Raw genomic sequence first — 12,897 nt, forward strand, 5'->3', positions numbered from 1 at the left:
GAGGAGAAGAGAGGAGAGGAGAGGAGAGGAGAGGAGAGGAGAGGAGAGGGATGGGGTGGGGAGGGGAGGAGAGGAGAGGAGGAGAGGAGAGGAGAGGAGAAGAGAGGAGAGGAGAGGAGAGGAGAGGAGAGGAGAGGGGTGGGGTGGGGTGGGGAGGGGAGGAGAAGAGAGGAGAGGAGAGGAGAGGAGAGGAGAGGGATGGGGTGGGGAGGAGAGGAGAAGAGAGGAGAGGAGAGGAGAGGGATGGGGTGGGGAGGAGAGGAGAAGAGAGGAGAGGAGAGGAGAGGGATGGGGTGGGGTGGGGTGGAGAGGAGAGGAGAGGAGAGGAGAGGAGAGGAGAGGGATGGGGTGGGGAGGAGAGGAGAGGAGAAGAGAGGAGAGGGATGGGGTGGGGAGGAGAGAAGAGAGGAGAGGAGAGGAGAGTGGAGGGCAGGGGAGAGGAGAGGAGAAGAGAGGAGAGAGGAGGAGGAGAGGGGAGGAGAGGAGAGGGGAGGAGAGGAGAGATACTGCATTCATTAGTCCGAGACATTCTGAAAGCTCACTGGAGAGCGTCCGTAAATGAAACCCACTCTCTCTCAGGTAGCCTGGGATCACGCTGATAACTGGCTTCGTCTCAAAGAAAGCACAGGCTGAGTTGACAATGGAACATTCGATTCTAGGAGTGGAACCGGGACTCACCCGCGTGCTCGTGCTCGCTGAGCCCAGCCATGGTGACGGTGCCGGGGGCCATGGAGGACTGCTGCAGCGCCAGGCTGGTGAGGGGGTGGAGGACCACGTTGCCCGGCACCGAGGGATCCCCTGTGGCCATGAGGTGGGTGCCGTGGTGGTGGGTCATGCCTGGGTCGCCAGTCAGGGAGTGGGAGAGGAGACCCCCCTGCTGGAGAGTCTGCTGGAGGATGGCAGGATCGATCTGGGGGTTGGGGAGGGGGGGTCAGGAGGATCACAGTGAGTCAATACAGGAGAGGGAGAGAGGAGAAAGAAAGAAAGAGGGATTGAACAAGAAAGAACGAAAGAAAGAACAAACGCCCACACACACACACACACACACACACACACACACACACACACACACACACGGTTATCTACTACCTGCAGTGTGATGTTGTTGATGTTGCTTGTGTCTATGCCAGAAATCTGGACGTTGGGGCACACCAGGTTGGCAGAGGTGAGCTGCAGGTGGATCCCCTCCAGAGTGGCCAGCCCCTCCGACAGAGACACCGTCAAATCACCCGCCGCTACATCAAACACACACAAGAATCGGGAAGCTCAGGAATGAGCAGCATCTGGCCGTCCCTGACATGATGCATCCATAAAGCCCTGCTGTACTGTGTCAGCCTGCCACGTATCGCTCAACTGAGATAAAAGCCACATGAACACTTGAGCTGTTTGTGCAGTTTGGGCCTTCAGTCTGCTGTGAAAGATAAGACCAGAGGGGCTCGGAGTGACATAGCAACGCTTCCCTAATCTTCAGGAGGAACCCTCGCTACATGCCGAGAGAGAACGAGAGAGGAGAGAGAGAGAGAGGGAAGGAGAGAGAAAGATAAGAGAGAAAGAGGGGAAGAGAGACTGCCAAGCCAGAACCAGGCAGCACCACAGTTGTGCCCTGCTAGAAATGAGCAGCGTGTGAAATCCCCCCCCCCCCCCCCCCCCCCAAAAAAAATAAAACATTTCCCAGAGCTAGCATACTCCAGCAGCGGAGAGGGAAATTAATTTCACGGCTGCTGTTTTGGACAGCGTTGCCGCGCCTGTTTGACCAAATGAGGGAGTAGAGGCTGATGTGAGCCAGAGTTCAGGGAAACACGTTCAAAGCCACATCTCAGGGTTTCACAGGGGGACAGAAAAACACCAAAACCGTTGTTCTGAGTGACTCCCTCCCTTAGAAGACAGATTGTCCCTTCAAGATACACTCATGAGTGTTGAGCGGAGGAATATTAAAAGGGATAGTTCATCCAAATGATCAAATTAGATTAGATTAGATTAGATTCAACTTTATTGTCATTGTGCAGAGTACAAGTACAGAGACAACGAAATGCAGTTAGCGTCTAACCAGAAGTGCAAAATAGCAGAAAGTGCAATGAACAGTATTTACAGGTAGTGCAATATATGATCAGTAGTAGTGCAGTGTAATATAGAATAATATAGCAGTATAATATAGCAGTGCAGTATAGCAGTATGTGAGTAACAGTAGCATTATAGTAGAATAAATAGTTACAGTATGAGCAGTGTAGCAGCATATGAGCTGTATGGGTAATGCAGTCAGCTGTATGGGTAATGCAAATATCACATATTTGGTTGGTTTAACCTGAGAGGAGTCTATGGACACGGAAAAAGACTTCAATCTGAACTTGGGTTCTGTTTATCTGAGCACTGTCACTAACCGCTAACTATTAGCATTTTTAACTCGGGAAAAAACCCCAATGGAAGTCAAAGTACCCGGGATTCACAGATTTGAAATGCCCAAATCATCTCAACGATCGCCATTTAAATCAAGTCATTGAGTCTGATTCAGAGACTGATATCCCTAAAAGAAGCCAATGTATGCATAGTGAATTGACTATACATCTGCAGTTGTACCCTGTCGTTGCTGATGAATAATAGGATACCCTCCTCTCCCCCCACCCCTCCTCCTCCTCCTCCTCCTCCTCTTCCAGCCAGACACACAGAGAGCAGAATAAAGCCGATTAACGGGACCCTGACCATCCATCAAGTCCGTTCCACTCAGAACACTGTCTGAGAACACTGACAATAGCTCTTTCTCTGCACCTCTCTCCAGCTAGATTCACAACCTCCCCTCTCAGACCAGACTCTCACAGCCTCACCTCTGCCACTCAGCAGTCTAGAGGTGTATGCTTTACTTCAGTCGTGGAAGAGATGGATGAACTATACCGCAGTGTCAGGCCCTTGGCTTGAAACTGGAGCCATTGTTTCGTGAACAAACTTAAACCCTATTAAAAGGGAGTGTTCTGGAGTGTTTTAGAGTGTTCTAGGAGGCTTACAACCATAGGGCGAGGTGGTATACGTAAAACATGTGATATTCTGCCCCCCTTGTATACCACGCCTCTCACTTTGGGGTAAGCTGCAGGGTCGTGCTATTGACACCCAGCAAACATACCCCAAACTTATCCTCACTGTTTTCCTAAACCTGACACAAATGTTGTTTCATCATTGGCCTGCTATGTTGTTTTGGGTGTCGCTAAGAACATATTTGAACGAAATCACTGTACAACCAGCCAGCAAACTGCCGCAAAGGATGCAGAAAATAGGACCTGACATGCTAACAGCCGTTACCTTAGACTGGTAGCATTGCTAACCAGCTAGCATCCGCTGGTTGATGGTGAAGTAACTTTTAAGTGTGATGCGGTTGGTTGGCGAAGATGACACGTAAATACATCAAGTACGACATTCATGTGTGAATGAAAATTTACGATACAAATAAATGCGTGACTTCAGGCTACATTAACTGGGTTGCTATGGGAGTGTTGCAATGTTTTCTCCAATGTCGACTCAAGTTCCAGGTTTTTCAACGAAGTACCCGGACACCAGAACGAATTGCAGTTACAAAGTGAGTGTTCTAGAGTGTTCTATTGTGAGTGTTCTAGAGTTCTCTATCGCGAGTGTTGTATGACTCTTTCCTGGAAATCTCTGCACACTTGGGCTAAGCTTTTGGTCACGAGACCTTCAGCAGAGCAGACTCTCCATCTCCTGCACCTCAGCTTCAGTCAAGTGTGCTGCAGATTCTTCACACACAAGTTATAAGACCCTTACCTGACATGGAGGCAGGCAGGATGGCCTGTCCCACAAGTCCTTGCTGTAGCATGCTCTGGTCAAACTGTCCCGTGAGGACCTGGTTGGCCGGGAGGTAGATGTTGGTGTCTGAGGTGGCGGTCTGGAGCAAGCTGACCGGGTGGAGGGTCTCCTGGCCGGCCTGGTGGTGGTGGTGGTGCTGGACCTGCTGGACCTGGACCTGCGCCTGCTCTGGGTCCTGGTGGTGGCCCTGGTGGGAGCGGGCAGAGGACGAGGAGGCCCGCTTGGCCTTCCTGCCGTCGGCACTGGGCCGGTAGTGACACTGGATGTGGGTCTTGCGGTGGCCCGAGGTGCGGAAGCGGAGCTCGCATAAGGGGCACTTGAAGGGCTTGGAGCCGGTGTGCAGACGCATGTGGACCTTCAGGCTTCCCTTGGTGGAGAAGGACGTGGTGCACATGTGGCAGGTGAACAGCTTCTGACCTGTAGAGACACAATACAACTGTTAACGGTGGCCAATAGTGTTCTGATACATTCTTTAAAACAATGTTTTACAATCTTCCGATTGTCTCTCAACATCCATTTTATGCTGTGACTCGGTTCCCGATGCCTATTCTGATTGGTTGTTTACTGATCCTGCATGAAGTCCCAATAAAGTGAGTCAGATTCTAACGACTGCAGTCAAAACGTTATATTATATAAAACTCTTCCAGAATGCTAATCCTTGGATCTTTATCAATAACTGGGATATATGATATTAGTCCATATTTCTGGTTCCTCATTCATCAGCGGTAATGAAGTGGCTCACATGGTGGGCCGGTCTAATTACTGAGTGTGTATGCTGGGGAGTCACAGGGTGGAACGATCTAATTACTGAGGAGGGCAAGGTGAGTGTGAGCTGATGTGACCTCACTCTCTCTCTCTAATGACTTCAGTCTCATTGCCACCTGTTCCTGTTCAAACACACTGGGAACAATTAGTCCAACACACCGCTAGGCGACATATGCTTATGAGAATGATTTACATAATAAAATGGTTCATTAATGGATCCAAGTGCCCATTACCCCCACAGGATTGGGCCATCGTAATGAGGAGAACATTGGAGCTAATGCAGTAGCTATAATCCCAGACAACCACTAGCATCACTTTAACTAACTAACTAACTAACTAACCAACCAGCTAACTAACTAACTGGGGTCAGTTTCCCCAAGCTTTGTAACTAAAGCGGTACTTCATTTCTTTTAAAAAATCCAGACCTACTCAGCTCCCGGCAAAATTCTTCAAGGACACATTTGGTTCGTTCACGCCACAGGAGACGGACCTCCAAACATTGATTTTAGAATTGTTACTCTGGCGGCTTTGTGGCTGGGCTGTCTGGAGAAATTAAGTACTATTTAGGCTTCTGAAGCTTTTGGGAAAACCGCCCCCCAATCTCCACCACTTCTACTGTAACATTTGATCCCAGAAAGCACCGCTAATAGAAATCCCAGGACGGGCTCATTTGTAATGCATGGAATGGTGGAGTGTGTTTGATACCGTTCCTCATCCCATTCCATGCATTACAAATGAGCCCGTCCTGCGATTTCTACCTCCGCCAGCCTCCCTGTGCAACTCTTGATGTGTTCCTCCTACTTGAGGGAAGGAAGTAGAAGTGTCACTGCGGGAAACACTGACCTGTGTGTGTCTTGACATGGCAGTCCAGAGTGGACTTCACAGTGAAGCTCTTCCCACACTCATCACACTTATACGGCCTCTCTCCTGTGTGGATCCGAATATGCCTACAGAGAGGAGAGGAGAGGACAGGGAGGGAGGGGGAGAGAGGGGGGGGGGGGGGGAGGGAGGGGGAGAGAGAGGGGGGGGGGAAGGGAGAGAGAGAGAGACATTTACATTTATGGCATTTAGCAGACGCCTTTATCCAAAGGGACTTACAACTAATACATTTGTCAGAGGTCAGAGAAGTAGAATTACTCCAGATTGTTCTAGAAACAGAGGGGAGACGGGGTATGAGAAGGAGTAATGACCTCACCTGAACTCAAACTATTTTAACTAATTAACCAGGAGTTAATAACCAGGATTTGTTGCAGTCTGACATTACAGTGTAATGCATGGGGCCCCTCTTTGAACTTCCCTTGCTTTTGGCTGTCAAAGGTCCCACCAAATTGTTATTCATGCTGAGAGAGGAGAAAGAACATTGCTCTCGGAGTACCTCCACGATTCAACGATTCATTAAAAACGTCTTAAAAAAAAGAACACTTTAAAAGTTATACCGCAAGAGTGGTCTGCTAATTGGGAAATGTCATCAATGATCATCACTTAGTTAATAGGGTTAGGGTTAGTTAATATGTTTCAGAGGAGTCACTTTGCTCCGCTGTCAAAATGGAAACCCCTAATCGAATTTTCCTCACCACTAATTGCACCCCAACTTTTTGTGTCAACTAATTCCAGAGTTCAACGAAGTAAAAACAATTCTCTGGATAGAAGAACGTTTTAAGCGGGACTGGACTATAAATAATGGCTGTGATCCCCAAAATGTCAGTAATTGCCTGTCATGTCGTAGCAGGGCCAACATCAGCTGATATACACGATTTTAAATCTATCCAATTACTTTTGGGTACCCTAAAACAGGGTTTTGCATAAAAAGTGTCGTTCCACTCAGAACACTGTCTGAGAACACTGACAATAGCTCTTTCTCTGCACCTCTCTCCAGCTAGATTCACAACCTCCCCTCTCAGACCAGACTCTCACAGCCTCACCTCTGCCACTCAGCAGTCTAGAGGTGTATGCTTTACTTCAGTCGTGGAAGAGATGGATGAACTATACCGCGGTGTCAGGCCCTTGGCTTGAAACTGGAGCCATTGTTTCGTGAACAAACTTAAACCCTATTAAAAGGGAGTGTTCTGGAGTGTTTTAGAGTGTTCTAGGAGGCTTACAACCATAGGGCGAGGTGGTATACGTAAAACATGTGAAGGGGGAGGTATTCTGCCCCCCTTGTATACCACGCCTCTCACTTTGGGGAAAGCTGCAGGGTCGTGCTATTGACACCCAGCAAACATACCCCAAACTTATCCTCACTGTTCTCCTAAACCTGACACAAAGATATACACGATTTTAAATCTATCCAATTACTTTTGGGTACCCTAAAACAGGGTTTTGCATAAAAAGTGTCGGAATTTCTGAATGCTGAAACCAATATGTGCACAAATACCCTCGCATAGAAGCTGACAATCTCTACTTTAACCTCGTCGTAAATGTTTGATTTAACACCCAAACTTCTGCAGTGTAGAGCCAAAAGAAGAAGAAAAAATGCTTCACTGCCCCATTACTGTCGGAGGGCACTGTAATTCACCCGACACTTTACACTCACCCTAACCCTAACTAAACCACACCTCTCTTCACTCAACGCTAGTCATGTACAGAGGAGCTGTCGTCCCCGAAGAAACGGTTTGTGGTCCCAATTCACTGAACCAGAGTCACAACACACTCAAACATGAGAAAAGAAAGGAGAAAAATAACAGACTCGGTGGCCCATGAAAGGCATATTTGCAGTGAGTGCTGCTGAAAATCAAACCTCTGCTTGTTCCAAACAAACAGCTTTATTGATTGGGGGGTGACTGTGTTGATGGCAGAGTACGGTATGACCCCGCTCTCTGCAGACCTGTGTACTGTGTGTGTACTGTATGTGTGTACTGTGTGTGTGTGTGTGTGTGTGTGTTTGTACTGTGTGTGTGTGTTTGTACTGTGTGTTTGTACTGTGTGTGTGTGTGTGTGTGTGTGTGTGTGTGCCCTACCACCCACTACCCCAGCAAGCGTCAGCCGAGTGCTGTGGGCTGTGATGATCACTTCAGACAGTCTCTATTGTAGCGTCCTCTCCTCTCCTCTCCTCTCCTCTCCACCTCTCCCTTCCCTCCCTCCTCTCCTCTCCCTTTCCACCTCTCCCCTCTTCTCCCTTCCTTCCCTCTCCTCTCCTCTCCTCTCCCTTCCCTCCCTCTCTCCTCTCCCTTCCCTCCCTCTCCCCTCTCCCTTTCCATCTCTCCCCTTCCCTCCCCCTCTCCACTCTCCTCTCCCTTTCCATCTCTCCTCTCCCTTCCCTCCCTCTCCTCTCTCCTCTCATGAGCAACAGGGTGGGTGTGATAAGAGGGTTGGGGTTGGCAGGGCAGGGCATGCTAACCAGACCCCGGGGGACACAGCTGAAGGGCATTGTGGGTAATAATTACTTTTGACATCGAGCTGTCGTGTGAAGAGGTTCTTTATAGTGACAGGACACCTCTTCAACCGTCAGGGAAAACAATCATGAGAGAAGCATGAGTAGAAAAAGCAGGAGGGGGTTGGGGGGAGGAGGAGGAGGGGGGGGGGGGGGGGAGGAGGAGGGGGGAGGGGGGCTTGAGCTGGACTTGACCCCAGAAAAGAGCCCATCACATCATGGGATGATTGGAGAGGTGGCGAAAAAACTCAAACCGCCAGAGCGGGTCATTGAGAGAGACAGAGTGACAGACAAGAGACGAGACCTTAAAGAGTCTGATTGTTTCAGAGCACAAGAGCGGACAGGACGGAGAGAGAGAAGAGAGAGAAGAGAGAGAGAGAGAGAGATAGATAGAGATAGATAAAGACAGAGACATAAACAGAGATAGAGAGAGAGGGAGGGAGAGAGAGAGAGATAGAGACAGAGATAGAAAGAGATAAAGACAGAGACAAAGATAGAGAGAGACAGAAACCGAGATAGAGATAGAGAGAGAGAGAGAGAGAGAGAGAAAGAGAGGGGGAGGGAGGGAGAGAGAGAGAGATAGAAACAGAGATAGAGACAGAAATAGAGAGAGAGGGAGAGAGAGATAGAGATAGAGAGAGGGGGAGAGACAGAAACAGGGATAGAGACAGAAATAGAGAGAGAGGGAGAGAGAGAAAGAGACGGGGCGGGGGGGGGGGGGGGTCTCACCTGACTAGGTCGCTTGGCTTCTTGAAGCTCTTGGGACAGAAGTTACAGCAGTTGGCGAACTTGGGCTCCGTCTCCAGCTCCACCGCCTTGTCCTTGATCTCGCTGATGCGGTCCCTCTCGGCCGCCGACTGGGCCAGGACCTTCTCCGACACCGACGCCTCGTCGCCCGGGTCGTTCTTGGCCAGCTCCGCCGACTGCTCCTCGGTGAAGGTGATGATGTCGGCCCGGTTCCTCTTCATCACCATCTGCTCCCCTTCCTCCTCCTCCTCTTCCTCCTCCTCGCCGCCCTCTTCGTCCACGTCCAGACCTGAGACTACGACAGAACCGAGGGAGATTGAGAAGAGGAAGGAAGACACCAGAACACACTGCTCCAAGAGTCTGGAAGCTCACAGTACGTTGCTCGTAGGAATGTCGAGAAGTAAGTAAAGAAGTCAATAGGTAGTATTATAAGAGTATTATACTGTATAATATATAATATCACATATTATTAACCATTCATGGTCAAGTTTCTATGCCATACCCCGAGCTGTGTCTCCATCAGACCAGGGTTGAACATTTTAGTTTTTTTTTTTTAAAACTTTCAATGACTTTGAGCATTGGCTTGAGGCTGTCTGCAGTGCCAGATGGACAGCGTTTGCACTTTCAATCAAGCTCAGCTACGTGTCTGAAATGACTTTCTATTTCTATTTCAACCCCTTCGTCTGTTCTCTATCAGGGGAGGCTGTTGGAAGTAGACAATCGGTAGACGGGCTCATTGTAACGCATGGAACGGAATACGCTTTGATACCGTTCCTCATTCTGTTCCATGCATGACAACGAGCCCCCCCCCCCCCTCCCCGACTTCTCCCTCCACCAGCCCCCCCCCCCAGGTCTCTATCTGTGTGTGTGTGTGTGTGTGTGTGTGTGTGTGTGTGTGTGTGTGTCTCGGTGTGTATGTGTGTGTGCGTGTCTCTGTGTGTATGTGTGTGTGTGTGTGTGTGCCTCGGTGTGTATGTGTGCGCCTCGGTGTGTATGTGTGTGTGTGTGCCTCGGTGTATATGTGTGTGTGTGTGTGTGTCTCGGTGTGTATGTGTGTGTGCGTGCCTCGGTGTATATGTGTGTGTGTGTGTGGGTGTGTGTGTCTCGGTGTGTGTGTGTGTGTGTACCTCGGTCGTCGACGGCGTGCTCCTTCTTCATGTGTTTCCTCAGCAGGGGTCCGGTGCGGAAGCTGCCGTCACACATCAGACACTTGAAGGGCTTCATGTGGATGATCATGTGGCGGTTCAGACTGCCGTTGGTGGTGAAGGACGCCTCGCAAACGTTACACTTGTAGGCCTTCACCCCTGAGACGGTGAGAAAAGCGTTTGATATCAATACTTTTTAATGAGAATAGATGTGATGAGATATGAGAGCCATGCTGTGGCCTGGGGGGGGTGGTCCGGTGGTCTAGCTCTCTCGTAGTCTAGGACCGTGGTGCTAGACCACGGTGCTCACCTATGCCCATGTCGGCATGGGTTCGAATCTGGCCCATGCCCTGCTGACCTACCCTCTCTTACCCACCCTTACTTTCCTGACTTTCCACACTGTCTCTATTCAATAAAAATGGAAAAAAATATAAGAGTGGGACCGCCCGCCACTCCAAAAAATAACCTAAAAAATAATAAAAGAAAGAAAAAAGGTTGACTACTGTGTTGACTACCTGATGGGGTTATAATACCCTGGCTTCTGTCCTCTGAGGTGGCGCTCTGATGCTTCAAGGTTGGGTTACGTTCTCAGTTCGAGACAAATTGGAATTCATTCAATTCATGCGCTGAAAGAAATCTTCAAAGAAAACAACGGGGGATCGATCGCACATTGAAACCTTTTCATCCTTACACACCTTTTGTGTGTGTGTGTGTGTGTGTGTGTGTGTGTGTGTGGACTCACCTGTGTGTGGTTGTGTGTGTGTGTGTATGTGTGTGTGCGGGCTCACCTGTGTGTGTGAGTGTGTGTGTGTGTGTGGGTTGGCGGGTGGGTGGGCGGGCAGTGGGCTCATCTGTGTGTGTGTGCATGTAAATAAAACAAAATAAATATGCCATTTAGCTGACGCTTTTATCCAAAGCGACTTACATTGCAGTGAGTGCATACATTTTTCAGTACATATGGTCCCAGAGGGACTCAAACCCCCAACTTAAGGATTGTTAGTGCCTTGCTCTACCCACTGAGCCACAGAGGACCTGTGTGTGTGTGTGTGTGTGTGTAGGCTTATTTGTGTGTGTGTGTGTGTGTGTCTGTGCAGGCTCACCTGTGTGTATGTGTGTGTGTGTGTGTGTGTGTGTAGACTCATTTGTGTGTGTGTGTGTGTGTGTGTGTGTCTGTGCAGGCTCACCTGTGTGTATGTGTGTGTGTGTGTGTGTGTGTGTGTGTGTGTGTAGGCTCATTTGTGTGGGTGTGTGTGTGTGTCTGTGCAGGCTCACCTGTGTGTATGTGTGTGTATATGTGTGTGTGTATGCAAGCTCATTTGTGTGTGTGTGTGTGTGTGTGTGTGTGTCTGTGCAGGCTCACCTGTGTGTGTGTTGAGGTGGGACTTGAGGACCCCTGCGGAGACGAACCCTCGTCCACAGACGTTGCAGCGGTAGGGCTTCTCCCCGGTGTGGGAACGCACGTGCTGCTTCAGGTGGCTGGACTTCTTAAAGCCTTTGTTACACATGCTACACCTAAGGGACGCAAACACAATCGTTGCATCGTGGTCTCTGTAGTCTCTCAGCTCATCATTGAGACTACAATCACAATGATGGATTGTCTCATATCGACCCCATCCATCAATGGCTGCCGAATCCGCAGAGCTCCGACATCACGGTCCAAAATAAACACAAACCACGGAAATGAACCGATCCACAAAAAAATGTTTGGGTCGTGTCCGGTTCCCCGAGGGGGTTTTGTAAATGAACCGGTCGAAGGTTACGGTGAGAAGTAAACTTTTCTTTTCCGTGATGGCGATCTACAGCCCGGGGCTTGAGGGAGTGGTGTGTGTTATCTGTGTTGACTGCATGGCCTCTCGGAATGAGAGAGAGATTCTTATCGTCATGGACACGCCATGCGGTTGCTGAGAGGGCCGCTCTGGACAGCTCCATCCATCCATCGCATGACAATTCCCTCTCGGTCAGCGCCCGAGCGACCAGTGAACCCCCTTGTGTGTGTGTGTGTGTGTGTGTGTGTGTGTGTGTGTGTGTGTGTTTGTAATCACATAGGTACTCCAGCTAACCTTCCAATCTATTTCACTCTCTGTAGAACACACACTGTTACTGCATGTGTGACGTCACATACAGTAACAGAAGAGAAAGGTTCACGACCTCAAACACACACACACCATACATACACACACACACACACACACACACACACACACACACACACACACACCTCCCTCCCTCCATATCTCTCTCCCTGTCCTTCGTCCTGGTCCTCTTCTCCCTAGTGTGTCATCGACGCAGGCCGCTAATGATACGTCTAACCGTGACGTACAGAGGGGTTTTTGTGAGACCCGTTTTTTGTTTCATTCTCGTTAAGTGCCTCAGAGAGCACAAAGGGACAGCTGAATAAAGACCTGAAAAAGACCCCCCCCCCCCCCCCCCGGATCCATCCCACTCCCTCACCGTTTCCACAACACGACAGAGGCTGAGTCAAACAAGGACAAGCCCCCCCCACCCCACCCCCCCCACCAACACCCACCACCCCGAGTAACAAGGCCGGCCTCCTCCTGTACGAACGGAGGCGGCTGGTGGGGGGGACGGGGACGGGGGGGGTCATCGAAGGTCGGGCCTCATTGTCACGCACGGGGTTGAACGAGGCACGATATCAAACGCATCACAATGACCCCCCCCCCCCCCCCCCCCCGCCTCTCCTGATCCTACGCTGACAGAGAGAGAGGTGAATAAATCTAGAAATAATGTCGAAATAATAGCTCTATTTCCAGGCTTGATATGTATCTGTATATATGTACATATATATATGTATCTCGCAGAATCATCGCTGTATCCAGGGACGGGGGAATGAAATGACCAAAAAAACAGACAACACGGTACATTCAGAAAGCGCTCTCTCAGGCTTAGGGTTGCCGGGGCGACTGCTAATGCCGGCTAGCCCAGAGCGCACTGCTGCTGATGATAGCGACGCTGTTGTCTGCTCCCTCTCGTCCCCAGGAAACCCTCCCGGAATGACGAATGACACAGCGTATATTGTCTCTGACTGTCATTTGGAACAATGTC

General features: G+C 49.8%; 1 protein-coding gene across 1 annotated transcript in view; it reads right to left on the bottom strand.

Moving 5' to 3' along the window:
* znf236 (zinc finger protein 236) overlaps positions 1–12,897 on the bottom strand; it is a 48,782-nt gene that overhangs the window by 13,939 nt on the left and 21,946 nt on the right. The window contains exons 18-24 of the mRNA XM_083679446.1: positions 11,195–11,346; positions 9,817–9,993; positions 8,672–8,984; positions 5,416–5,519; positions 3,766–4,224; positions 1,090–1,235; positions 679–910 (exon numbers count right to left, since the gene is read on the bottom strand). Of these exons, the coding sequence (XP_083535572.1) occupies positions 679–910; positions 1,090–1,235; positions 3,766–4,224; positions 5,416–5,519; positions 8,672–8,984; positions 9,817–9,993; positions 11,195–11,346 (1,583 nt within the window). The remainder of the gene's footprint in view (positions 1–678; positions 911–1,089; positions 1,236–3,765; positions 4,225–5,415; positions 5,520–8,671; positions 8,985–9,816; positions 9,994–11,194; positions 11,347–12,897) is intronic.

This window comes from Argentina silus, assembly GCF_951799395.1.
Source record: "Argentina silus genome assembly, chromosome: 10".
NCBI lineage: Eukaryota > Metazoa > Chordata > Actinopteri > Argentiniformes > Argentinidae > Argentina > Argentina silus.